At 36.0% G+C, this 26317-nt stretch overlaps 1 protein-coding gene across 1 annotated transcript in view; it reads right to left on the bottom strand.

Moving 5' to 3' along the window:
• CAND1 (cullin associated and neddylation dissociated 1) overlaps window positions 1-26317 on the bottom strand; it is a 63942-nt gene that overhangs the window by 14901 nt on the left and 22724 nt on the right. The window contains exons 3-10 of the mRNA XM_066258218.1: window positions 16750-16904; window positions 14864-14987; window positions 12922-13178; window positions 12733-12838; window positions 7647-7792; window positions 3562-3854; window positions 1895-2036; window positions 67-1560 (exon numbers count right to left, since the gene is read on the bottom strand). Coding sequence (XP_066114315.1) covers window positions 67-1560; window positions 1895-2036; window positions 3562-3854; window positions 7647-7792; window positions 12733-12838; window positions 12922-13178; window positions 14864-14987; window positions 16750-16904 — 2717 coding nt within the window. The remainder of the gene's footprint in view (window positions 1-66; window positions 1561-1894; window positions 2037-3561; window positions 3855-7646; window positions 7793-12732; window positions 12839-12921; window positions 13179-14863; window positions 14988-16749; window positions 16905-26317) is intronic.

The following is a 26317-nucleotide window of genomic DNA, read 5'->3' as shown; positions in this document are numbered from 1 at the left end:
TATCTTTTAAGACAATCAACTGCTAATAATTAAAAATTTTTTAAATAAGAAATCCTAGGTACGCACCTGATATCAAGTACCCTTTAAGGCGTGGAAGGAGGGTTTCTGGATCAATTAGAGTGAGCTTGCCTAAACATTCAGCAACAACATTTCTGGTTCCTTCTTCTGCACATTCACAGTGCTTTAGCAATAAGGCCCAGATGTTTTCAACATATGGTTTAAGGCCTACCACTGATGCAGAGCTAATAATTTCCTTCAAGGAATGAAGCAGAAGATACTGCCTTTTGGGTTGACTGGTTATTTCTTGTAAGACAAATGGTAGATATTCAGGAAGGTTGCCCACACTAATGCTGCCTAATGCATAAGATGCAGCCGATTTGACTTCTTCACTAGGAGATGAGAAAGCTTCTAATATTACAGATTTTAGTTCCAGCTGCCCACTTAAGTCAATATGATGCCCAACTTCTCCAAGAGAAAGTAGAGCTAATAGACGAATAGAATCTGTAGACCTTGAGTTCTTGACATCTTGAATAAACTGACCTACTACAGCTGGTCCTTCTTTAGGACAAGCTCGAGTAAGGGCAGCTACACATTTGGCAATGGAATAATAAGACTGCTTGTGGGTAAGAGCTGTGCTCTGAGAATAAACTGGACCAGTCAGCATGCGCAACAAATCCATGTATCCTAGATTATTTGTTCCAGTGACAACCAGAGCCTGGAAAAAGTCTAGCATGGCACTGAGAGCACCCCCCTGCAATAAAGGTGATCTCACAAGTCCAATAAGCTCATTGAGAATGGATCCACTTATCTTTGAAAGGGAGGAGGGATACACTTTTGCCAGTGTGGTAAGAAAACTAATAGCCATCTGTGAAACATGCATATCACTTTCACTGATAAGAGGTGGGAGCTCATCTAGAACTGCATCAATCATGGCAGCTGTCAAGCTGTCGCTATAGTTTTTAATTAGAATATCTAGGGCAGAAAGAGTCCCCAGTTTCAAAGCTCTCTGGTTTTTCCTGAGAAATGAAGCAAGGATAGGAACCCCTTCTCCCAGGACAGGCCTCAAATCTATCTTCAGAGGTGACCCAGCAATTAGTGTCAACGCCTTCACTGTAGTTAACCGAGTAATTTCATTCTTTAGTCTCTCCAAGAAAATATGAAGTGTATTAGACAAATCAGAACCCAAATTGTCTCCAAGGTTGCAAATAATTTGTCCCATACAGGAAATAGCCCTTTCCTTGACTTCCTGATCAATATCAGCTGCTTTTAACCTCTTAATGGTACAAGTAAATAGATCTTTGATGTAAGGAGTTGCGTCAAACGAGGAAGGCTGATCTAAGGGGCGAATTACTTTGACAAGCTGTTGAGTAACAAGAAGTGCTTCAGATGTAATCTTGTAAAATGGGTCTCCAACACAAGCCACCACTGGAGGGACCAAAGCCTGAACATGTGGATGGAAGACTTGAGGAGAGTGGTTACAGAGGATTACATATAGACAGGACAAAGCATCAATCTTCAAATTTGATGAGCTTGATTTATCATTCAATGAGAAAATGATTCCTAAAAAGAGAATTAAAAAAATGCAATTTTATGCATAGTTTTATGAAAGAAAAAATTAAAAACTCATCCCTAGAATACTGCTAGGTTCCTGTTTCATCACATTTTCCCTAAACTAGAAATTCCACAATCTATGATAATGGAACCAAAAATTTTAGGATAAGATTTAACTTTTACTTGCAAATTTCTAAGGTATTCAAGATGGCTCTATACCAAAGTTAGTTCTATGTACAAATTAAGTTGTTATAAATTATTTTTGGAGGAAATATTTAAGTTTATCTAAGTCTTAATAAAGTCTAAATTAAGTTCCAACAATGATTTACTATTTCTTTCATACCTGGTACAAGAACAGGAATGTGCTGTGTTAGGGCCCCAGGTAATACATTTACCAGTTCAGTTAACATGTTAAAACAACACTGTCGGGTCTTCACACTTTTTTCTTTCATCTGTTTGTGCAGAGCTTTAACAATGTTGGGAACCTGTAATTATCACACACTCATTAGCTGCCTCAGCTATTGCTATTTCTTTAGTACACTTAACACAAATTACAGGGGATGAAGACAAAAGGAAGAACTCAACGTTTTTTTGTTAAATTCCTAATTCCTTTAACTGCTAACAAGTTAGATATAAAATTCATTGCATCAATTCCGTTCTCTTGTAACTATACTTGCTTGATACCGATAAATAACAGTTATTAATTTTCTACAGAGCAACAAGTCTTTTTTGATTAATTTTTAATTATGAAATTCACAAAATTAAACAAATCTAACAAAATAAAATTTTTAACCAAAAATTTCAGAGCATAATTTATAAATGACTTTTATAAACATAAATAGCACAAATAAGCATTAAAGGGAAAAAGGTAAATTATGGAAAATAAACCATTAAATGATTTCCCTTTTTGCTTTTAGTTGGTTGTTACAATTAAATCAGCCTCATTTCAAATGTTGCTACAAGCAGCAGGGGTATGATTCAAAAATGTATGCATCTAAATTTTATATTCTAATATTCTTTTAGTTAAACCTAAATAGGATATTTACTAGTAAACCTTATCAATGCCAGCATATAAACACATATATCAAAAAATGACCTGAGAACTATAGACCAAAGAAAACACCTACTCATCACAACATCATCAGAATTTCCTGTGATTTACCCAACTTTGATATACTTATTCGACTGCTTATGTCACCCATATACTTTACCTTACTTCTTTATACAATTAATCTTCAATGATCACCTTTAAGTTTACCATAAAAATTTTAAATTGTACTACTTAAAAACTAAATAGATATGGTATGTACACCTCGCCCCAAGTCTTGCTGTTTAGTGTGGCTCACATGTTTTGTAATCTATAAACATGGGCAAATATGCAACCCAATGGGCTGCATAAAGATTACATATATGATGGAAAAATGCCTAGCATGTACCAAATGGGAACTATATAGCTGTAATGTTTAGAATCTTAGAAAAGATGTCCTAAAACAAATACGTGGATTTTATTAACAATAAGGTGCCATTTATAAGTACTTACTATGTACAAGGCACTACGTTAAATGTTTACATATATCATCTTTTCTATCACTACCTTCGGCAGACAGTTCTAAGTAAATCCTTATTACAAATGAAAAGAGTGAGGTTTAATAAATGAATAAATAATCTCTCCAAGATCAAATAGCTAAATTAGTAGTGAAGCCAGTTATGAACGTAAGTAGTCTGTTTCCACAATTCTAAGACTTTTTCACTAATATTAAAGATAAAAATTATTATACTGAATCATAAAATTATTTTAATATAGTTTGTCCAGAAAAATCAAGAATACTTCAATCAGAATAAACTATTTACAAATAACCTAATATGAACATATATAAATTACTATACAAATATATCCCAGAAATTTGTTTCTCTAAAGATGACCTAGAACTCAAATTTCCACATTTAAAATACAATTTTAAAAGTTCAAATGTACTAGCATGACTTTCAAAACCATACTTTTAATCCGACCTGACTCTGAAGCATTGTTAAAGGTGTTTCTCCCTGTTCCATTGCATCAGGGTCACACAGCCAACTTTGCACAGGACGAGTTTGCTTCAAAAGAGAAAGGTATGCATGAAAAACATCTGCCTTTACATTCTCTTCACGCTCTTTAAATCTGGTTATCAGTGCAGGAGAAACAGTCTTGTAGAATTCTGGAAGCATTTCATGCCTTGTGCTAACTACAGCATCCAAGCACTTAGCAGCTGCACGTCTCACTTTCCAGCTCATGTCATCATCATCACTGTATTCATCATCACTCCCTAAAGAGAAGTTTTAATGTTAAGCTATTAATCATAGGAAAAGTTTATCATTTATATTGGAAATAAATTCATAATTAAGATAGTTTTCTAAGTTTTCATGAACATATACAGCAGTGGATAAGTTTATAAAAAACTAGAACTTAAAATCAGATGCAGTTAAATTTACACATAAATTAACCTCTAATAAAAAGAAATCATGATTGTGCTTTTATTTTGTTAAACATTTTCTCATTTATAGTGAGTTATGAGCTGCTTACTAACCTTTTGAAATCATTAACACATTAAACTTCTTTAGGATATACATATTTGTATAGTAAATATCTCAGTCTTTTAAACAATATAAATAACAGTTTGGCCCTGGCCAGTTGGCTCAGCAGTAGAGCGTCTCCCCAGTGTGTTGAAGTCCCGGGTTTGATTCCCAGTCGGGGCACACAGAAGCAGCAACCATCTGCTTCTCCACCCCTCCCCTTCTCCTTTCTTTTCCTTTCTTCCCCTCCCACAGCCACAGCTTGAAAGATTCAAGCAAGTTGGCGCCTGGCACTGAGGATGGCTCCATGGCCTCACCTCAGGCCCTAAAATAGCTCAGTTGCTGAGCAACAAAGCACTGGCCCCAGATGCGCAGAGCATCACCCTGTAGGGAGCTTGCCGGGTGGATCCCAGGCAGAGTGCATGTGGGAGTGTTTCTATCTGCTTCCCTGCCTCTCACTTAATTAAAAAAAAAAAAAAAAGAGTAACAGTTCAATTCAAAGAAATCACTTGACACTATAGAAAAATCAAATCAAATACTTGAGTTTATAAGATAATCCATGAAATAGATGTATGGCTATAGATGATGTGATCAACTTTTCACTGAATTTGTTAATAGGGGGCTACTAGAAACAAATATGCATATTCTCAACCTTCTAAGATACTGTCTTTTAAAATAGATTGGTTGATTTTAGAGAGAGGAAAGGGGAAAGAAAGAGAAGGAAATATCAAATTGCTGTTCCATTTATTTATGCATTCATTGGTTCTTATATGTGCCCTGACTGGGAATTGAACCCGTAATCTTGGCATTTTGGAATAATGTTCTAACCAACTAAGAAACCCGGTCAGGGCTCAAGATACTGTCTTAATATAAACTACACTGTCTCAATTATAACAAGAAAATTCTGCCCATGTAACAACAAAGGATCATCTTCACCAAACTCTTATTATTAAGTCTTAAAACAATACTCCAACCATAAGCATTAACAATTGTCTCATTTATGTATACTTGATTACTTTTGTGTGTGTGAAATCTCTGAAAATTATTTCCTTCTAATACCATCAGATGAATCAGTTGGGTAACATGAAGTCAGGAGGGTGGCCAAAATATTAGCAGTTCTTGGGGCAGTAAAAAATTATCTAACAATAAATGTTATTCTTAGATAAGACTAAAGCCCTGAAAAAATTCCTCAGTAGGGGGAAAGATATCATCTCTTCCTTGATTTATATCCCAATTCGTTAGTGAAAACTAAATGTAGCCAGCTATGCCTTAGAAAATCCTTGGATACACAAAAAAAAGTCCAATCTCCAAAAGGTTTACTTAATTTCCTGTTGAAGACCCAAACAAACACTGCTAAACCTAAGGTATTGATTCATTCACTAATATCTATTTGAATAAAAATTATAAGGTATTATCAAAATAGATTATTTAAAAATAAGTGAAGTTTTTCTCATGGCAACTCAACTATGGGAGTAACTGTGCAGAAATATACTTTATTTTTATAAAAATTCAAACATCCTAATCACTGAAATTATAGTATGTATCGATAAAGCAACTAAAATTGGTTTTTCAATGTAAGTACACTGAAAAGCCAGCAATCAAAACCTGGAACAGCCCTGGCCGGTTGGCTCAGCAGTAGAGCGTCAGCCTGGCGTGCGGGGGACCCAGGTTCGATTCCCGGCCAGGGCACATAGGAGAAGCGCCCATTTGCTTCTCCACCCCTCCGCCGCGCTTTCCTCTCTGTCTCTCTCTTCCCCTCCCGCAGCCAAGGCTCCACTGGAGCAAAGATGGCCCGGGCGCTGGGGATGGCTCCTTGGCCTCTGCCCCAGGCGCTAGAGGGGCTTTGGTCGCAGCAGACCCACGCCCCGGAGGGGCAGAGCATCGCCCCTGGTGGGCGTGCCAGGTGGATCCCTGTCGGTCGGGCGCATGCGGGAGTCTGACTGTCTCTTCTCGTTTCCAGCTTCAGAAAAATACAAAACAAACAAACAAACAAACAAACAAAAAAAACCCTGGAACATACTGCTAAAGCTTTTTTTAAAGGATATTCCTATTAGAAGCTACTATTTCCCTTTATTACTACAACACACTTATTGAGTGCTTACTGTGAGTCAAGAACTGTCCTGGGCACTGGGATAAAGCCGTTAGTAAAACTAACATTAAAATCTCTGCCTTCATGAAGCTTACATCCTATTAGGTAGAAAATAACTCCAAAATGTCAGAAAGTAAGTGTATAAAGAAAATAAAAATTGTGAAGAGAGAGACAAGAGTATAAAAAAAGGGAAAAGCCTGAGACTGGGGACAGGAGGGAATGAGAAAAAGTAATCAGGTATAACCCCAAAGCTTTTGGCCTAAAAAACTAAAAAAGAAAAGAAGGTGCCATTTTGAGATGGAAAAGGCTAAAGAAACAGGTTAAGCAGGAAACAGAAGAAGGTACTTTAGACATCTAAGCAGTAAATCAATTAACACTAGCAAAGAACAAAACATGAGCAACCCCTATGTCCCTTTAAGTGCTATTTCTTTCCAGAGTAAATATCACAAATCATAGATGACTTCAATCTGAAGGGACTTGGAAATGTTTAGGCTATTCATAAATAATCTAAAGTTAAGTGGAGCCTCAAACAATATTTAGGATTTTTCATGAAAGTAATTATTTATAAAACCAACTAAACTGCTCTGAATATGTATCCACGGGTATAGTCATAAAAATAACATTTATTTTCCTCCTTACCAAAATGCTTTTGAGAAAACTTGAAGAAAAAAAAAATCATTTATAACTACTAGCCATGAGAAAAACACGACGTTACATTTTTTTCCTCTGTATTTTTTAAAAAACTGTTTAAAAAACTGCCCAAATGGCATCACTGGTGCTAAAAGCCCATGATACCAACCCTAAATGTAATATCTAATCTAACTGCAGTTTCAACATCTTCCAGAAACATAATCTTAACCAGGTAGTCTGGAATATTTTGGTCAAGCATCAGTAAGGTAATCAACCACATAGGCCCTTTCCATCCTCTAGAGAAAGAATTTGCATAAATAAAACCCCTTTCCCTAAGAAAATAAGTCCAGACCCCAAACAATCCTCCTTTTCTTTCCTTTCACTAATAATTCCCTTGCCCGACCCGTCTTCCTGTGAAAAATCCTTCTACTTTATACAACTCTCATAGAGCCCTTCTAGCTGCCAGATGGGGATACCTTTATTAAAGCCAATTATTTTCAAATGTGCAGAGCTGAATTATGTTTTTTAATGAAATAAAAAAAGACACAGTAATTTCTGTTACCCATTTTTTCACCCAACGTATCAATTGCTTTAATAAACATTTTTCTAGAACATGATTTTTAAAATGTTGCATAGCAGCTCAATGCATGGATGCCCCATAATTTAATCAATTTGATATTATTGCATATTGAGGCCATTTCTATTTTCACTATTTAAATAATGAAGAAACAAACAGTGAAATTTGGGGTAAGAATCAACTCTATTTAAACACTGGGTCCTTCGTGAAAATTTAACCAACAAATTTCTTCTATTTTATCTGCAATACCTTGGTCATCATCATCACCACCATCCGCATCCATGGCATTTTCATCTTCATCTTCATCATCATAATTATAATTTGGATCATAAGTGAGATATTTAAGACAAATATTTATAATGGTAGAAACATGAGGATATACTTCCTTAGGACATCTGAAGAAAGAAACAAAAGCTGTCTAGAGTAATTGTATTTTTCTCCTTGATTCAGTATCTGCCACATTTTGCTTTGTTCCCAGATTTTCCCTCTTTTAATATAGTATAGGAAAGTGGTTCCCAGCCCTTCTAACACCCATGAACCTATATCTTTCTCTCCCTCTGGCTCCACTTTTAAGAGATTTATTTTACTTAAATGATATGGTTAACGTGGGGTAGTACACAGAGAAATCTGTATATAGTAGTCCCCCTTATCCATGGATTATACATTACAAGCCCTCACCAGTGGGTACTGTGGACAGTACCATACCCTATCATACTCTTTCACATATCGTAATAGCCAGCATTACAATTCTTACATTTGGGGGCCAGTACAGTCATATGCTGCATAACCTCTTTTCAGTTGGTAATGGACCTCATGTAGTCTCATAAGATTATTTAATAGAGTTGAAAAATTCCTATCACCTAGTGATGTAAGGTCTCAATGCACTGCACTGCACAAACACCACTGTGTTACAACTGCTTACAGGTATTTGGTAACATGCTATGTAAGTTTGTAGCCTAGGTGCTGTAGGGGAACAGAATTTGTCACCCCAAAATGTCTCTTTGGCATAAGGATTATATTAGGCCGGTTAATTTTAAGGAAAAAAAGAAAAGACATGAGAGAAGCTCTGAAGACAAAATACAGTGTGTCTGTAAAGTCATGGTGCACTTTTGACCGGTCACAGGAAAGCAACAAAAGACGATAGAAATGTGAAATCTGCACCAAATAAAAGGAAAACCCTCCCAGTTTCTGTAGAATGATGTGGCAGCATGTGCACATGCGCAGATGATGACGTAACACCGTGTATACAGCGGAGCAGCCCACGGCCATGCCAGTCGAGATGTGGACGGTAGAGGAAAGTTCAGTGTGTTCTGTGGCTCGCTAAATTAGAATCCGTGACCAGTGCAATGTGAATAGCGGCGCGTTTATAACAAAGCGCCACCACATAGGAATAACATCACTTGGTGGGATAAGCAGTTGAAGGAAACCGGCAGTTTGGTGGAGAAACCTCGTTCCAATAGGCCATCAGTCAGTGATGAGTCTGTAGAGGTTACACGGGATAGCTACCTAAGGAGCCTTAAAAAAACTGTGTGTGTGTGTACTTGACAATTACACCTAAGCAAGACTACAGTTCATAAGGTGTTAAAGAAACGTCTCTGTTTTATGGGGTACAAATTGCGGCTGTTGCACACTCTCAAACCAGCGGATAGTCCCACATGCGTGTTTGCTACAGATATGCTTCATGAAATTGACAATGATGCAAGATTTTTGCAGAAGATTGTGTTTAGTGATGAGGCGACGCTCCATATCTGTGGACATGTTCATCACCATAACGTCTGAATCCGGGCTGCCGAACATCCCCATGCCTACGCTGAGTACGAACGTAACACCCCTAAAGGGAACGTGTGGTGTGGCCTGATGCATAAGGTGATAGGCCCATATTTTTTCACGGAGCAGTCTGTGACAGCAAAGTCCTATCTTGACATGTTGGAATTGTATGCAGTGCCACAATTTCCGGAAGGTGTCATCTTTCAACAGGATGGCGCTTCTCCACACTACACCACCATTGTTCATGAGTTTCTGGATAGAACATTCCCCCAACAGTGGATAGGCAGGGGTTCTGTCAAGCCATGGCCACCACAATCCACGGATCTGATGCCCTTAGACTTTTACTTTTGGGGTTATGTGAAGCAACATGTGTACACTGAATGTATCAACGACATTAATCACTTAAAACAGAGAATCACAGACGTTATGCACTCTGTTACACCAGACGTCCTTACCCGTGTGTGGCAAGAACTTCACTATTGTTTGGATGTGTGTAGGGCAACAAATGGAGCCCACATCGAACTGCACTGAATAGGTATGAAACTGGGAGGGTTTTCCTTTTATTTGGTGCAGATTGCACATTTCTATCGTCTTTTGTTGCTTTCCTGTGACCAGTCAAAAGTGCACCATGACTTTACGGATACACAGTATAAGTTATCCTTAGTAAAAGACATCTACATTTATAAGAGAAATCTCTACTTGTAATGGTTTTTCCTGCTGTACTAGGAAGAGGGGGTGACTGTATCCCTAAAAACTTGTATCAGTGAAGAAGGCTAGGAATAAAATTTGTGTAACAACCTTACCCTTGTTTACTGTGCTTTTCCTGGTAACCTCCCATAAACTGACTTACGCCACCCTTAACACATTGTTGAGTGCTCATGAGTTAGCTCCCTTAACACATTGTTGAGCGCTCATGAGTTAACTCATGTTTGCACTTGCATTAGCTATTTCAATTTTTGAAATTCAGGGTAATAAAGGATTATTGTATTTGTGACTCTTTGCCCTGAGGGTCACAGAAAAACAGCACACACCATTCTATATTCTCATGTGGACTCCTTTTCTTCTCACTCTTCCAGGCTCGAGACCACAAAAACGAAGGTACGATAAACAAAAACAACCAGAGTTGAGCTGTCTAAACTTGGACTATCTTCTAACCCAGGCATGGTCGGATCTGGCCCGTGTAATGAGTTTATGTGGCCCATGATTAAATTTTTAATATTCTCCGCTACTTTAAAATCTCAGCTACTCAGAAGCGGAAGCATCTTTGATTATTGAAAATTGAGATATTGAAGAAGGTAGTGATACGCAGAAAAGAATTCTGCGTGTAACTAATCTAGGATTAACTTCCAATTGGTTGAATGAATTCACGATACTTCTTTATTTTTTATAAAATTCCATTATAAAGATTTACAACTTTTGTACTTGTCTGTACTCGATATGAACTGTTTGACGTTTAGCAGTGATGTGAAACCCACATTCTTTTAGGCGAAGTTTGCCAGTGCGTACCCAAGGTCAAACAATTCGTTATTTTTGTGGTCAAGTGTGCTGAATCAAGTGGCACTGTACATAGACAATAGCTGCAGTTGATAACTGAAAACGTGTCCAGGCTGTTTGTAAAATGAAATAATTGTTTTATTTGCGATATAACCCTTTCAAGCTCATTCTATTAATTAAATATTGTTTCAATTGATTGCAATAGTTGGGATATTTACACAGTATGCAATTATATTTTTATTAAAGTGTACTTTTATTAAAATAATATTGTATATTAAAATTTTTTTCACTCACATTTATTCATAAACAAATACATAATAAAATTTTGTTTATTTAAATCATTTTTGTATTTAACGTTTTAAAATTTTAATATTTCATCCGGTCCGTGAAAAAAGTTCTTTCCAATCTGGCCCGGGGGCAAAAACAGTTGGCCACACTGTCCTAACTGCACACCTGTTCTAACATACATATCAAGGATACTGTAAAATCTTTCTTCGTTGTATTTAGTTTATTATAAAAAAAAGTGACTTTTCTTGATATTTAGGTTTTAAAAGGAAAGCACAACGAAACCAGATATATTTGCAAAACATGTTGTGTAGCATTATGCATAGGTGATTGCTATATAGTATACCACACCAAAAAAAGTACTAAAATATGTAATATGTATAAAATACAATATGTAGCAGATATGTACAAAGTTTCATTTAAATTCATTATGTATAAAGTATACTGAAGTTTATTTAGATTGTTTTACTTTCATACTCAATTATGAAAAATTAGCCGGTGATAAAACTTCTGTGAAAAACTACTGGTCAACAATGTTATCATCTTTTCTCTTCAATTGAAGATGGTATTTAAAGGTTGGTTTCAGTCATTTTGACAAGGAGTTAGTTTTCATTAGTCTCTCTCATGCAGACACAAGGTATACATGTTATTAAACTTGTTTTTTTCTTGTTACATCTGTCTTGTTACAAGAGATCTCAACCAAGAACACATAAGGGTAGAGATAAAATTTTTCTTCCTCCCCTACAGAGTAACAGGCTTTATAAATGATATGGCCTAGGTATATACACTCTATGATGTTTGCACAAGGAGGAAATCACCTAGTAAGAAATATCTCAGAGTATATGCCTGTCATTAGGCAGCACAGGACTGTAATAAGTAAAACACAAGCACTGTAATACTGCAACATGCAACAGTGGATCTGGTAACAGAAGGCTATTAATCAAAGGTATGCCAGCACATACAGCATGGATATGCTGGGCAAAGGGAAGATTTACACTACTGCAGAATGGTGCCAGATTTCATCTGGCTACTCAAAAAAGGGTGTTTACAACTTATAAATTGTTTGCAATTTGAAACTTATAAATTGTTTGTTTCTGGAATTTTCCATTTAATATTTTCAGACCAGTTAACAGCAGTTAACTGAAACCTCAGAAAGAGAAACTATAGATAAGGTGGGCTCTACTATATGCTCAAGTTTTTCAAAATATGACTAGAAGACTGAGTCTACATGAACTTGCTCTTTAACAATAATGGTTATTAGTGAAAATGCCAGTGCACATTCATCTAGACTTGGGTCTTCTAGCTCCATGTTAAGCAGACAGAATGGCCAATAATAGAGGAATGACTTATTTCTCAATTAAAAGCATGAAAATGAACCCCACAATTTCTGATTTTAACAATTTGATATGACTTATAATATTACTTAAAATCATGAGTGGCAAAAGACTGCTGCAGATACCAACCAGTGAAGTCTCCAGACATGGAGCTGTGCTCCTACACTGTCAAATTCTAGCCAAAGAAGGAAAAATCCAGTACATGGCCACTTCTAGTACATACTTGCAGTTTTTATTACTAGAATCAAGGTTTCCAAACTGAGAACTGCCCTAGCAAAATGGATGTGATAGACCTCAAAAACTGTTAAAAAGATATGAAATTTACTATACATTTATGGCCAGATTTCTAGCTGTCAATAATATAACCCATTTCTCCTTACTTACCTAGTCTAGATCTTATTGTTCTATTTTTAAGAAAAATTTTATTTGAAAATATAGAGATCTTAAGAACGTACCTTCTCACAAACGATTCAAAGGCTTGAATGCAGTACTCTCTTAATTCATCATCATCTACATTACAAAATTTTACCACCAAAGGAATTATTTTCTCAAGGTATTCACCTAAGAAAAGCATATTGGTTCTTAAAAACACTCATTAATACCTTTTTTAAAAGAAAACTTGAAAATATTTAAACATTTCTTACCTATTCTATGACCAGCTTGCCTACTAATAGCAGCAATACATTGTATGTAGGTTCTTGTTGTTGACATGGAATCATTTTTGGACAATTCTGACAAAAGATGTTCAATAAGATCTACAAAAACTATATTTCCACAGCTCATAACCAGATGGCCAAGAGCAATAATGGTTCTTTTCCTCACTGCAAGTCTAGGGCTGGTCAACTGGGGGAGTAGACAGGTCAGAATCGAAGGATGAAAATTAACAAGAAGTCCTCCTTGCCTTAAAATAAAATTAAAAAGAAAGAAAATGACAAATAAATTCAAGATGTCTGGTAACTACTGAAATGTCTGGCCTCTGAACTAAATGTATTCAAAGACTAAAAATTGACATGATATAATCCAAAGTTAGAATAAAAGGAACCTGAATTCTTACTATCTCTACCAATATAACTGAAAACTTGAGCTAAGTGAATGAGTTTCAAAATTTGTATCGTTAAATTACTTTCTGAAACCTAGACCTATAGTTTCATTTATAGGCTATCCAACTAATATACTGGAGTATAAAAACAACAAAAACACGATGATCTTATAATTTTCCCTTTCCCAAGTCTCTAAATTATCTTTACCTATTGATAGCTTTTACTCTATTTCATCTCTTTCAGGGTTCACAACTCAAAATATCAGCATTTCCTGACTACCCACCCCCTTCTCCTTATTGTCTTTCCTCTAAACATCTATACCCTAAATTTCAATTATCCTCTTGTTCAACCCTCTCTTTAAAATAAGTTTACATACTTACTATAGTTCAATGAATGAACAGCAGTCAAATATTTATATGCAAAAACAATGCTAGTAAAGGCACAAAGGACAAAAAGTAACTGAATTTTCAATACTTATCATATTAAGTATAAATTCATCACCCTTCTAAACATGACTCCAATCTATCAGAATGACTTTCTTCTACTTTTCTACTCATTCTATATCCTGGAAAACTAGAATACAATGTTCCCCAAGTCCAAGGCTAATGCTGATATATCCTATACTTGAGCATATACATCTGTGCCTTAACCACTATACAAAACTAAATTCAAATGTCACTCTTTCCATAACAAACTTTCTTGGATCCTCCCATTTTAAACCCCCAAACACACTACACTCACAGACAGTATTTAGTCTTATTCTGCATTATAGCCATTTGTGTCCTAATCTCTTATATCTCCTATAGTAATGTATCAGTTATTTGTGTGCCAGGATGATAGCTCTTCTGTATATACCACCTGAAGGCATTCAATTATTTATTTTCAAGTTGAAGTGCACTGGCTACAAATAACAACATATAATGATTATGAAAATCAGGATATACTGAAATTGATAGGTCTTTAAGTTTTTTTTCTCTAGTTGTTTAGCTCAATGTTTTCAACTGCTGTTCCGCGGATAATCTTCATACAACATCAGGGTGATTAACTCATTCGCAGACCAGCATGAAAACTTCTGGTGGACTGATCTCTGTAACTTCCCAAGTTTGATTTCCAGAGGAAAACAGAAAAACAAGAAATGTATAAAGACAAGTTTCTTCGTCCTCAAAATTATACAGCATAAATATGGTTGCTTAAGTTTACTAACAGCACTATATTACTATATTAAGTGGAAAATCTGCCACGCCTACAGGTACACCTTATCTAAGTAGATCATTGTATTCAAGAATATAAAAAACAAAACTGTCAAATATTTAAATCATAAATTTTATTTTTTATTTCTCAAAACTATATAGAACATGCTTGCTATGCAGTAATGCATAATAAATATAATTAGCTTATTTTTCTCCTCACTAAGCAAAAATATTTATAAAATAATCACAATTTAAACATGGATTTTAGACCAAGTTTTATTATACTTATCAGAAGGGATTTTTTAATAAATGCACATAATATTTATATTATAAACAACACATATAGGCATGTTTACCTGCTCAACATATCAGCCATAATATCCAAGGCTTCTAGCTGAACAGAGACATCTTCCTGCTTTGCTATTGCACTGGTGAGACGCCCAGTAATCTTTTTACACACATTAGCAGCTAATGCAGAGCCTGCAATGAGTAAGAAACCAATAATACTTTCAAGGCAAATATGGCATACCTGATATTCATGAAAGTTGCCAAATATTCAACAACTTTTAACTTGATTATAAGAATGATTCAAGAGATCTGTGTCACAAAAATATGTATTTCAAAACAGGTTGTTTCTCAATAAAATAATTTATTAGATATTAACAAAAATTAGAACTGCAGAAGAAGTACGCGATCTAGGGAAAACAGTACCAATTCAGAGAGGCTCCATTGGTCAACTATCCTATGCATGGCATGAATGCCAACTATGGAGTTAGTAATAGCTGCAAGTACTTGAAAATTGGCAATGACATTTTTCTCTACTGAAGTCCTCTTTACCAGTAACCTGTACTTTTACATTTCAGTGAATTTAAAACCAATGATTGGCATGGTTTCTTTAAAAATAAAGTAATAATCGTAACCTTTAATAAAATCCATTCCAATCCAAAGATTCCATAACATAATTACAAAGTAAAAATGTTCCAAAGAACTCATAAATTAAAGTTTACTATTTTGTGTTATTAAAAAAATGAGAAAAAATAAATTTGAAATGAAAAACCTGAATGGTTACCAAGCAGAAATCAGCTAAAAACAAACATGTTTCAATGAGAGAAAAAAAATGAGGAAATAATATAACTAATACAATTATAAATAACATACTTCAAAGTTGGTGAAATATTTTATTGAAATAACTAATAAGGTTAAAATAATATTGGTATAAAAAAAAGAAACAGTTTTGGTTTAAAAGACAATAGATTTACATCTTCGCCCAACTAGATAATAAAATAATTTGGGGTAAATTAACATAATCTCCCTGAATTACAGTTCACTCATCAATCAACTAGGAATATTAAGAACTTCCATATGGCTGACATTTACACTAAGTGAAATAATATACATGTACCATCTAACATGGTAACTAGCATAATGAATGATTGATTAATAAATATTTATTAATTAAGTAAATGAGTGAAGCGAAGCTTGAGTCTAGCACCTTGGACCACTCGGCCATCCTGATACCCTTAGTAAATGAGTAAAAACTATATACCCAGACTACAATACCAGTCTACATCTTTCCATGATATAGGGAAATAATTTCACTTCATTTGCAGAAGAGACAAAAATATTTAGCCTGTTAATTTTAACTAGTAGGTTAGCAGTTAAAAACAATTCTATAAAAATTACATTAGCTAAATATTTCTGTCATAGGGCAAAAATTGACAAATTCATTAATTGTAGTTTTAAATATTTTAAAATTACCAAGTAGATATAAGAGGCTCAATCTCAAAGATACTAACTAGACTAGTAAACTGAACTATTTCACAGTTGTCTTAAATGTTAAAAGTTTTATATCATAAATGCTAATGTAAAGCAAAATATTGAAAATAAAGAGCTAATCAGAAATAACTCATAGTTTTGGTTTTCTTTTTCCTCATTGCATAGGAGAGCATAACTGTATTCTGTAGTCATAGCACACATATTAAATCTTGCTCCAATATAAGAATCCTTCAAAACTGGTATTCCTATGAGTTAAAATTTAATAAAAACGTTTATTTAAAACTGAATTTATTTTGAAGCAAAAATAAAACTCCAGACTTTTTTCTTAGTTGTTCAAAGGGATGTTTACCAAAGGCCTCTTAGGATAAACAACTCTCTTTCTCCCTGGTCAGAAGGAAAAATTAAGAGGAGAGGAGCAATACCTCCAAAGACAAATAGGAAGAAAAATGTGATCTTGCTTACTTACCACTGGAAGCTGGAGGAAGTTCTCCAATTACTGTTTTAAGGCCAATACTTGAAATATCTCGAAGTTGTTCTTTATCAGAAAGCATGTTAGTGCAGAGGGTATCTACAATGGTCTCTACTTGGTATTCCTTCACTTTACTCACTAAAGGGCCAAGGCTATAATATAAAAAAGAAAAAAATTTAAATCTAGATAAATACAAAAACAGAGAAATTAACAAACAAAAATCTGCCTAGCACCATCAACATAAAGTAAACACACTATGCCTGTATCATAAATAGTCTATAAATAAGGGCATCTCATATAAAAAGATCAGAGACTAGAATAAGTGGCATGCATATTAAGAGAAATGAGAGTAAAGAACTGTCTGATACAAAAGGTAAACAAAAACATAATAGGAAACTGGGCCCCTGGAACATTATGGAGAGCCTTTCAAGTTAGATCAATGAATTTAAATAAGATGTAGTAAAATTGGGAGTCAATGAATTTTCTCAAGCGTGACACAAAAATAGTTTACGATAAATGCTTGGATCAATGTTTCACCTATAAATGCTCAATAATTAAATGCTGCTGATTGCTTGAGTAGTGTAGTAGTAGAAAGAGAAATCTGGGGAATTAAGAGGAGAAAAGAAGTTAAATTCAATTTCAAAAAAAACAACAAAAGGAGAAAAAGAAAAAAAAATGGTTAAAGAAAGCCAAGACTAGCCCAATCCACAATGATGGCAATGACAACAAAGACATGGCATATATGTAGAGAGAGCTAAAGTGAAATAATGAAAATTAGAAGTGAAAATAAAAGGAATTCAAATATGAATTTAAAGAGTTCTAGCTTCCATTTATGACAAAATAGCTTTGCTAGACTAACCATCCTATAAACAAATGTAAGATATCTAAAACAATTATTTTAGAAAACAATTTAAATGCCTGATAAAAATGAAACTAAAACCAGAGAAAACCTACCTAGATTCCATATCCAGTAAAATTACCCTTTAATAATAATAAATTAAGACAATTCAGTTAAAAGCTGAGAATATATTGCCACCAGACCTACAGGAACTGCCAAAGAAAATTCTCAAGGCTAAAGAAACATTAAACCAGATGGTAACTTGGATTTACAGAAAGGAATAAAAATCACCAGAAATGATAAATGTGTATGTATATATATATAGCTATATTTTAAAATTTATAAATATTTTGCAATTATAGACATAAGCAGACACAAATATATAATAAACAATAGCACAAAATCAGGAGAAAGAAACAATATGTTTCTGCAAGGTTTATGTAATTTATATCACATAGTACATTAACTTTTAATAGATTGTGTGTGATAAATTTAAGATGCAATTTATAATCCCTAGCCTAGCATGACAATTCAAAAAAGGAATGCAAACAGATATATCTAAAAAGTCAACAGAGGAAATAAAAATTAAATATTTTAATACAATTCCCAACTTTTTGGTTTTAGAAACCATTTTAACACTTCTAAAAGCAATGAAAACCCCAAAAAACTTTTCTTTACATGGGTTGTATCTGTCAATATTTACCATATTAAAAATTAAAAGTAACAATAAACCACTGGATATTAACATAATTAACATTTTAAAGAAAAATAATTATATTCCCCTAAAAAATAAGTGAGAAAATTTTACATTTTTGCAAATTAATTTTTGGGCTTAAAAGAAAACTGGATTCAAGCTATTGTAGTATCACATATCATGTGGCCTCTGGAAAATTATACTGTATCTTTATGAGAAAAAGAGAGTCAAAGGGAAAATAACCCTAGTATTATTCATATTATTCATATAATGTATTATTCATAGAATAGTTTTGACACATGGGATGTCCCAGGGCCCCTCAAATCAAACTTTGAGAATTGCTGCTATTAAATATTTGATTAACTTAAAGGGAGGGAAAATAAACCAACAAGCAAAAAAGCCGTAACAACAAAAAGAGAAAACAAGAAGCAAAATGACACCTAAATCCAACCGTATCAATATTTACAATAAATATCAATGGACCAATTATCTGCTGTCTATAAGACACATAATTTTAAAATAACAGGTTAAAATTAAAGTAATATAAAGAGATACACTAAGCAAACACAAATCTTAAAAAAGTTGGGAGTGGCTATATAAGAGAAAATATAGTCCAAGATACAGTATATTTAAAGAGAAATATTTTGTAAAACATCAAAAAGATATAAGTATAGTGGTGTATGTACCGTCAAACAGCTTTAAAGTTCATGAACAAAATCAACATTAAAGAGAAAAAGGGATAAACTGACAATCATAGCTAAAAATTTTAACATCCCTCTTTCAGTATTTAATAACAAAAGAAAAAATATCACTAAGGATATAAATCCAAACACTATCAACTACCTTGACATAACTGACATTTCTAAAACACCATACTCAACTACTACTGAATACACTTTCTTTTCAGTGTACATTCACCAAGAATGGATCATAGGCTACATTCATCAAACCTACCATATGCTAAACCAGGGGTCCCCAAACTTTTTACACAGAGGGCCAGTTCACTGTCTCTCAGACCACTGAAGGGCCAGACTATAAAAAAAACTAAGAACAAATCCCTATGCACACTGCACATATAGTATTTTAAAGTAAAAAAACAAAACGGGAACAAATAACAATATTAAAATAAGGAACAAGTAAATTTTTTTTTTTTTTTTTTTTTTTTTTTTTTACAGAGACAGAGTCAGAGAGAGGGATAGACAGACAGGAATGAAGAGATGAGAAGCATCAACCATTAGTTTTTCGTTGCGCGTTGCGACTCCTTAGTTGTTCATTGATTGCTTTCTCATATGTGCTTTGACCGAGGGCCTTCAGCAGACTGAGTAACCCCTTGCTGGAGCCAGCGACCCTGGGTCCAAGCTGGTGAGCTTTTTGCTCAAGCCAGATGAGCCCGTGCTCAAGCTGGCAACCTCGGGGTCTCGAACCTGGGTCCTTCCACATCCCAGTCCAACACTCTATCCACTGCGCCACCGATGGGTCAGGCAAGAACAAGTAAATTTAAATCAACAAACTGATCAGTTTTTCAATGGGAACTATGGGCCTGCTTTTGGCTAATGAGATGGTCAAGGTCCGGTTCCATATTTGTCACTGCTAGCCCTAACAAGTGATATGACGTGCTTCCGGAGCTGTGACGCATGCGTCCCGCATCACGGAAGTAGTACTGTACGTGGCGGCACCGCAAAGCGCAGATGCATCCTGTGCTCCTCTCACTGACCACCAATGAAAGAGGTGCCCCTTCCGGAAGTGCGGTGGGGGCCGGATAAATGGCCTCAGGGGGCCGCATGCAGCCAACGGGCCGTAGTTTGGGGACCCCTATGCCAAACCGTAAAACAAATATAAGTAAACAAAACAAAACAAACAAAAAAACCCCACACTGAAATCTTAAAGAATATGGTTTTCTGCCTACAATGGAATTAAATTAGAAACCAGTAAAAATAAAAATAAACATCTAGATAACCTTCAAACATTTGAAAATTGCTTCTAAAATAATTCATGCATCAAAAAAAAAAAAATCACAGTAAAGATTAAAACTATTTCAAATTGAATAATTAAAATACCAAAATTTATAGGATGTAGCTCAGAAAAGTACTTAAGAGAAAAATACATGTCTTTAAATGATTAAGAATTAGAAAGGAAGAAAATAATTAAGTAAAGGTAAAAGTATGATTAACAAGGAGAAGAAGTCAATGAAATAGGCAAAAATAATAGAAAATTAACAAACCATAAAATCAGTTCTTTGATATGAGTGGTAAAGATGGTAAATCTCTAATTAGAGGAATTAAGGGAAAAAAAAGAAAACACAAATTAAATTAAGATAAAAGATGGGGATATTTACTGATAATATTTAGGTAGAAAATACTGAGGAGGAGGCCCTGGCCGGTTGGCTCAGTGGTAGAGCATCGGCCTGGCGTGCAGAAGTCCCGGGTTCGATTCCCGGCCAGGGCACACAGGAGAAGCGCCCATCTGCTTCTCCACCCCTCCCCTTCTCCTTCCTCTCTGTCTCTCTCTTTCCCTCCTGCAGCCAAGGCTCCATTGGAGCAAAGATGGCCCGGGAGCTGGGGATGGCTCCTTGGCCTCTGCCCCAGGTGCTAGAGTGGCTCTGGTCGCGACAGAGCAACGCACAGGAGGGGCAGAGCGTCGCCCCCTGGTGGGCGTGCCGGGTGGATCCCAATCGGGCGCATGTGGGAGTCTGTCTGACTGTCTCTCCCCATTTCCAGCTTAAGAAAAATACCAAAAAAAAAAAAAAAAGAAAATACTGAGGAATCAACAAAAAAGCATGAGTCACTACAATTCATGGTTAAAAGACTCATTCTTGTTAAGATGTTGATTCTCTTCAAATTCTTCTATAGCTTCAACAGTCCCAATCAAAATTTGAGAAAGCACATTTATAAAAAAGAAAAAGTCAATCTAAGTCTACAATTTACATGGAAATACAAAGAACCTAAAACATCAAAATACTTTACAAAAAGGAGGAATGAAGCTAGGAAACTTATATTACATTACTTCAGACTTCTACAGATCTACCCCAGCATCTCTCAACCGTGAGTGATTCTTACCCTCCAGCAGACATCTGGCACTGTCTACAGACATTTTTAGTTGTCAATAACTACTGAAGGAAGAAGGACTGCTATTGGCAAATAGTGGGTAAAGGCCAAGGTGCTGCTAAACAATGTACAATACACAGAATACACAAGGTAACTCCTCACAACAAAGAATTATTTGGCTCCAAAAATCAACAGTGCCAAGGTTAAAAAAGCCAGAGCTATGCTATTAAAACAGTATTGCAGTGGCATTAGAATAGACAAACAGATCAACAGAACAGAATAAACCAGAAACAAAATTAGTTGATTTCTGACAAAAATGCCAATACAATTCAGTAAGGAGAAAAGGTGTTTTCAGTAAATAGTATTTCAACAACTGGATATCTTTTCAGAAAAAATAACTTATTTCCTAATTCATAAGAATTAATTCAAGATAGATTTCAGAACTAAAAGTAAAAGCTGAAACTATAAGGCTTTTAGAAGAAACTAGGAGAAAATCTTTGTTAACTAAGGTAAACAAAGATTTCTAGGACAAAGTAATAACCATAAAAGAAAAGCTTAAATTAATTTTTTTTAAATTTATTTGAGAGCAAGAGAAAAACGGGGAGAGAGAGGGAGAGGGAAAAAAAGAGAGGGAGAAAGGAAAAGGGAAGAGGGAAAGAAACACTGATTTGATGTACCACCTATTCATGCATTCATTGGTTGTATGTGGCCAGACCAGAGATCAAACCCACCTTGCAGTGTAGGAATGACACTCTAACCAACTGAGTACATAGCCAGAGTAAAACTAATTTTTAAATAAAACTAAATTTAAAACTAAAATAAAAAACTTAAGCTCATAAAATTGAGAGAAAATATTTACAAAACATAGTGTCAAAGGACTTATATCCAGAATATACAAAAAACTCCTACAATTTGATAATAAAAACAATCTCAATTTTAAAAATTGGGAAAATTCCAAAAAAATAAACAAATGGCTAATACAAAATAGCACTGGGCATTATTATCAATAGTTATCAGGCAAATATAAATTAAAACTATATTGACACACCCACTGGAATGCTAAAATTAAAAAGTGACACAACCAAGTGTTGGTGAGGATAAGGAGTAATTGGTCCTTTCATGTAAAATGGTATAAATATTTGGGAAAATAATCTGGCAGTCTCTTAAAAAAAACCTAAATGGACAACAGTAATGACATACTTGGTATTTATCCATAAGCAATAGACACATGGCCCTGGCTGGTTGGTTCAGTGGTAGAGTGTAGGTCCAGCGTATGGATATTCTGGGTTCGATTCCCGGCCAGGGAACCCAGGAGAAGCGCCCATCTGCTTCTCCACCCCTTTCCCTCTTCTTCCTCTCTGTCTCTCTCTTCCCCTCCCGCAGCCAAGGCTCCACTGGAGCAAAGTTGGCCCAGCACTGAGGATGGCTCTATGGCCTCTGCCTCAGGCGCTAGAATGGCTCCGGTTGCAACGCAGCAACACCCCAGATGGACTGAGCATTGCTCTCTAGTGGGAATGCTTGGTGGATCCCAGTCGGGCTAATGTGGGAGTTTGTTTCTCTGCCTCCCTGCTTCTCACTTCAGAAAAATACAAAAAGAAATAGACACATGTACTGAATTAAAAAGGACTCATACAAAAATGTTCATTTTATCTTTATTCATAATAGCCAAACCCTAGAAAGAAATCAATGAACTATTAATCAGTAAGAAACTCATGAAACACTAATACACAGATGTTATGAGAGTGAAAAAAGCCAGACACAAAAGTGCATATACTTGTATAACTCCATTTAAATGAAGTTCTACAGCAGGCAAAACTAAGTTAAGGTAAAGTAGGGATGCTGTACATGAGGTAAGAATACAATTTTTTTGAAATGATTCCGACTATTGAAAAGGTCATCATTTCACCAATGATGCCCTTCATCATGTATTTTCCACTCTATTTTCCTTCTCTGGTCTCTTAATGCCTCATTACTTCACTGCTTTGATTAGAGAACTATAACAGTAAAAAATTTCCTCACTTGTCAACACCCCCACTCCCACCCCAACTCCAGCAACTGTTTATTTTTTTTATAAGATTTTCTTGGCTATCTTGAGCAAACACCCTACTCCATTCTTCTTCCCACCAAAATTTACTTTAGATCCAACTTTTCCAGTGGGAGGGGGGAATTACAGATTTTTATATTTACGTCAGCATTAAGTTAACCTGGAGAAATTGAGTTATCCTAATCCAAGAACATGGGATGTCTTTCCATTTGTTCCAAAGTACAGTTGTTTCCAAGTACATTTTTGTTATCCATTGGAAGTATTTTTAAGTTTTCCTTCATACAAGTTTTGAACAACTAAAACTGTGTTGGCCAGTAGTGGGCAGTGGAAAGGGCGTCAACCTAGGACATTGAGGTCCCAGGTTTGAAACCCTGAGGTCGCCGGCTTGAGTATGGGATCATCGACATGATCCCATGGTCACTGGCTCAGCTTGAGCCCCCCCAGTCAAGGTATATATGAGAAGTAATCAATGAACAATTAAAGTGAGCAACTATGAGTTGGTTCTTCTCATCTCTCTACCTTCCTTTCTCTCTCTCTCTCTCACACACACAACAAAACACACACAATTTGTTATATCACACAATACCCTCACTCAAGGTCACCATTTGTAACATTTCTTGTTACATTTATTCTGAGGCATTTTGTCTTTCCATTGCTATAATAATAAATAAATGCACATTTGCTTCCATACCTTCCAACTGGTTATGGGCTTATATGAAGGCTATTGATTTTTGTTCATTAATTTTACATCCTGTTACTTCACTAAATTCTTGTTTACATAAACTTGTTTTATTGACTGACTTAATTTTCACCATGTACCTTTTTCAATTCTTCATTTGTTTGTTTTTTTAGGTGAGATGAGGGAAGATAGTGAGGCAGACTTCTGCATGCACCCAACCAGGATCACCCGGCAACCTTGTCTTGGGCTGATGCTCCAGTACTGATCTATTTTTAGTGTCTGAAGCTGATATGTTCAGACCAATCAACCTATCCTCAGTGCCCAGGGCCACGCTGGAACCATGAGGCTGATGGAGGGGTAGAGGAAAAGAAGGGGGTGTGGGAAGTAGATGGTCGCTTCTCCTGTGTGCCCTGACTGAGAATCAAACCCGGGACATCCAACACCAGGCCAATGCTCTATGCACTGAGCCACCTTTTTCAATTCTTACACATCTCATTTTTCCCTTGTCTTATAGTGGCCAATATTATCAAAAGAAATGTAGCAGGGACAGAGACACATCTTTGCCTTGTTCCTGGCTTTTGTGTGAAGGTATCTGGTAATTTATTGGAATTTGTGTTGAGGTATAAAAGCATATGTGAACTTTTATTTTTATTTTTTATTTTTGTATTTTTCTGAAGCTGGAAACGGGGAGAGTCAGTCAGACAGACTCCCGCATGCGCCCGACCGGGATCCACCCAGCACGCCCACCAGGGGGCGACGCTCTGCCCACCAGGGGGCGATGCTCTGCCCCTCCAGGGTGTCGCTATGTTGCGACCAGAGCCACTCTAGCGCCTGAGGCAGAGGCCACAGAGCCATCCCCAGCGCCCGGGCCATCTTTGCTCCAATGGAGCCTTGGCTGCGGGAAGGGAAGAGACAGACAGAGAGGAAGGAGAAGGGGAGGGGTGGAGAAGCAGATGGGCGCTTCTCCTGTGTGCCCTGGCTGGGAATCGAACCCGGGACTTCTGCACGCCAGGCCGACGCTCTACCACTGAGCCAACAGGCCAGGGCTTTATGTGAACTTTTAGTGTTAAAATGTTACTATAGATTCTATGTCATTATATGTTTCACTTCACACAGGTGATGAATTTCTCTAATGAGACAAAGAATCCCTGACCTGTTCTTCCCCCTAATGACACGTTAAATATGCTGGTCTTTGGAAGGTACTTCATTCCTCTTTTTATCCAAATTAGCCTAAGTGTTAGGTTTGTTTGTTTTTTAAAATCAAAATCAAGGTACAGTCTTACAGTGCCTTGACAACCAGTACTCTCCTTTCTCTGATCTATTAACATGACAAAATAAACTATTAATAAAGCATAAAATACTGAACTGCTGTATATTCTTGGGATGAACCTCCTTTGATCATGGTATGCTTCACTTAATGTATTATTTAAATTTTTTTAGCATTTAAATGAACATGGTCTGTAGTTTTCTAGTATTATTTGTTATTAGTATGTAGTTTAAACAGAACACTGGAAGGAAAATTTTCATATTTATGCTCTGGAATAGTATTAGATCTGTATGTACTGGAATTGCACATTTCTTTGTGTTTCAAAGAGTATGTGTAAGATTTCTAGGTCTGAATTTCTTTTGGATGATAAGTTCTTTGACAAGTTTCCCAATTTCTTGATCATGCTACTTAGTAATTTATGTGTCTACTAGGATTTTCCCTCCTCCAAGAATCAGATCTTGAGTTTTATCTCCTTATTAGTATTTATATCTTAATTCCTTTCTTTTTTTGTATTTTTCTGAAGTTGGAAACGGGGAGGCAGTCAAACAGACTCCCGCATGCGCCCGAACGGGATCCACCCAGCATGCCCACCAGGGGGCAATGCTCTGCCTATCTCGGGCATCACTCTGTTGCAACCAGAGCCATTCTAGCGCCTGAGGCAGAGGCCTCAGAGCCATCCTTAGCGCCCGGGCCAACTCTGCTCCAATGGAGCCTTGGCTGCGGGAGGGGAAGAGAGAGACAGAGAGGAAGGAGAGGGGCAGGGGTAGAGAAGCAGATGGGCGCTACTCCTGTGTGCCCTGGCCGGAAATCGAACCTGGCACTCCTGCACGCCAGGCTGATGCTCTACCACTGAGTCAACCGGCCAGGGCTTATATCTTAATTCTTATTTTCTTAAATATGTTGTGTTGTTTCTCCACCAATCCATTTATAAAGGATCAAAAATTCTGGTTCCTAAGAGTTAAGATTTATACTCAAGTGATTCAGACATACATACCTCTA

The sequence above is a fragment of the Saccopteryx bilineata genome, chromosome 2, assembly GCF_036850765.1.
Source record: "Saccopteryx bilineata isolate mSacBil1 chromosome 2, mSacBil1_pri_phased_curated, whole genome shotgun sequence".
NCBI lineage: Eukaryota > Metazoa > Chordata > Mammalia > Chiroptera > Emballonuridae > Saccopteryx > Saccopteryx bilineata.
The sequence above is the reverse complement of the archived record's forward strand: the minus strand, read 5'-3'. Positions and strand labels throughout refer to the sequence as shown.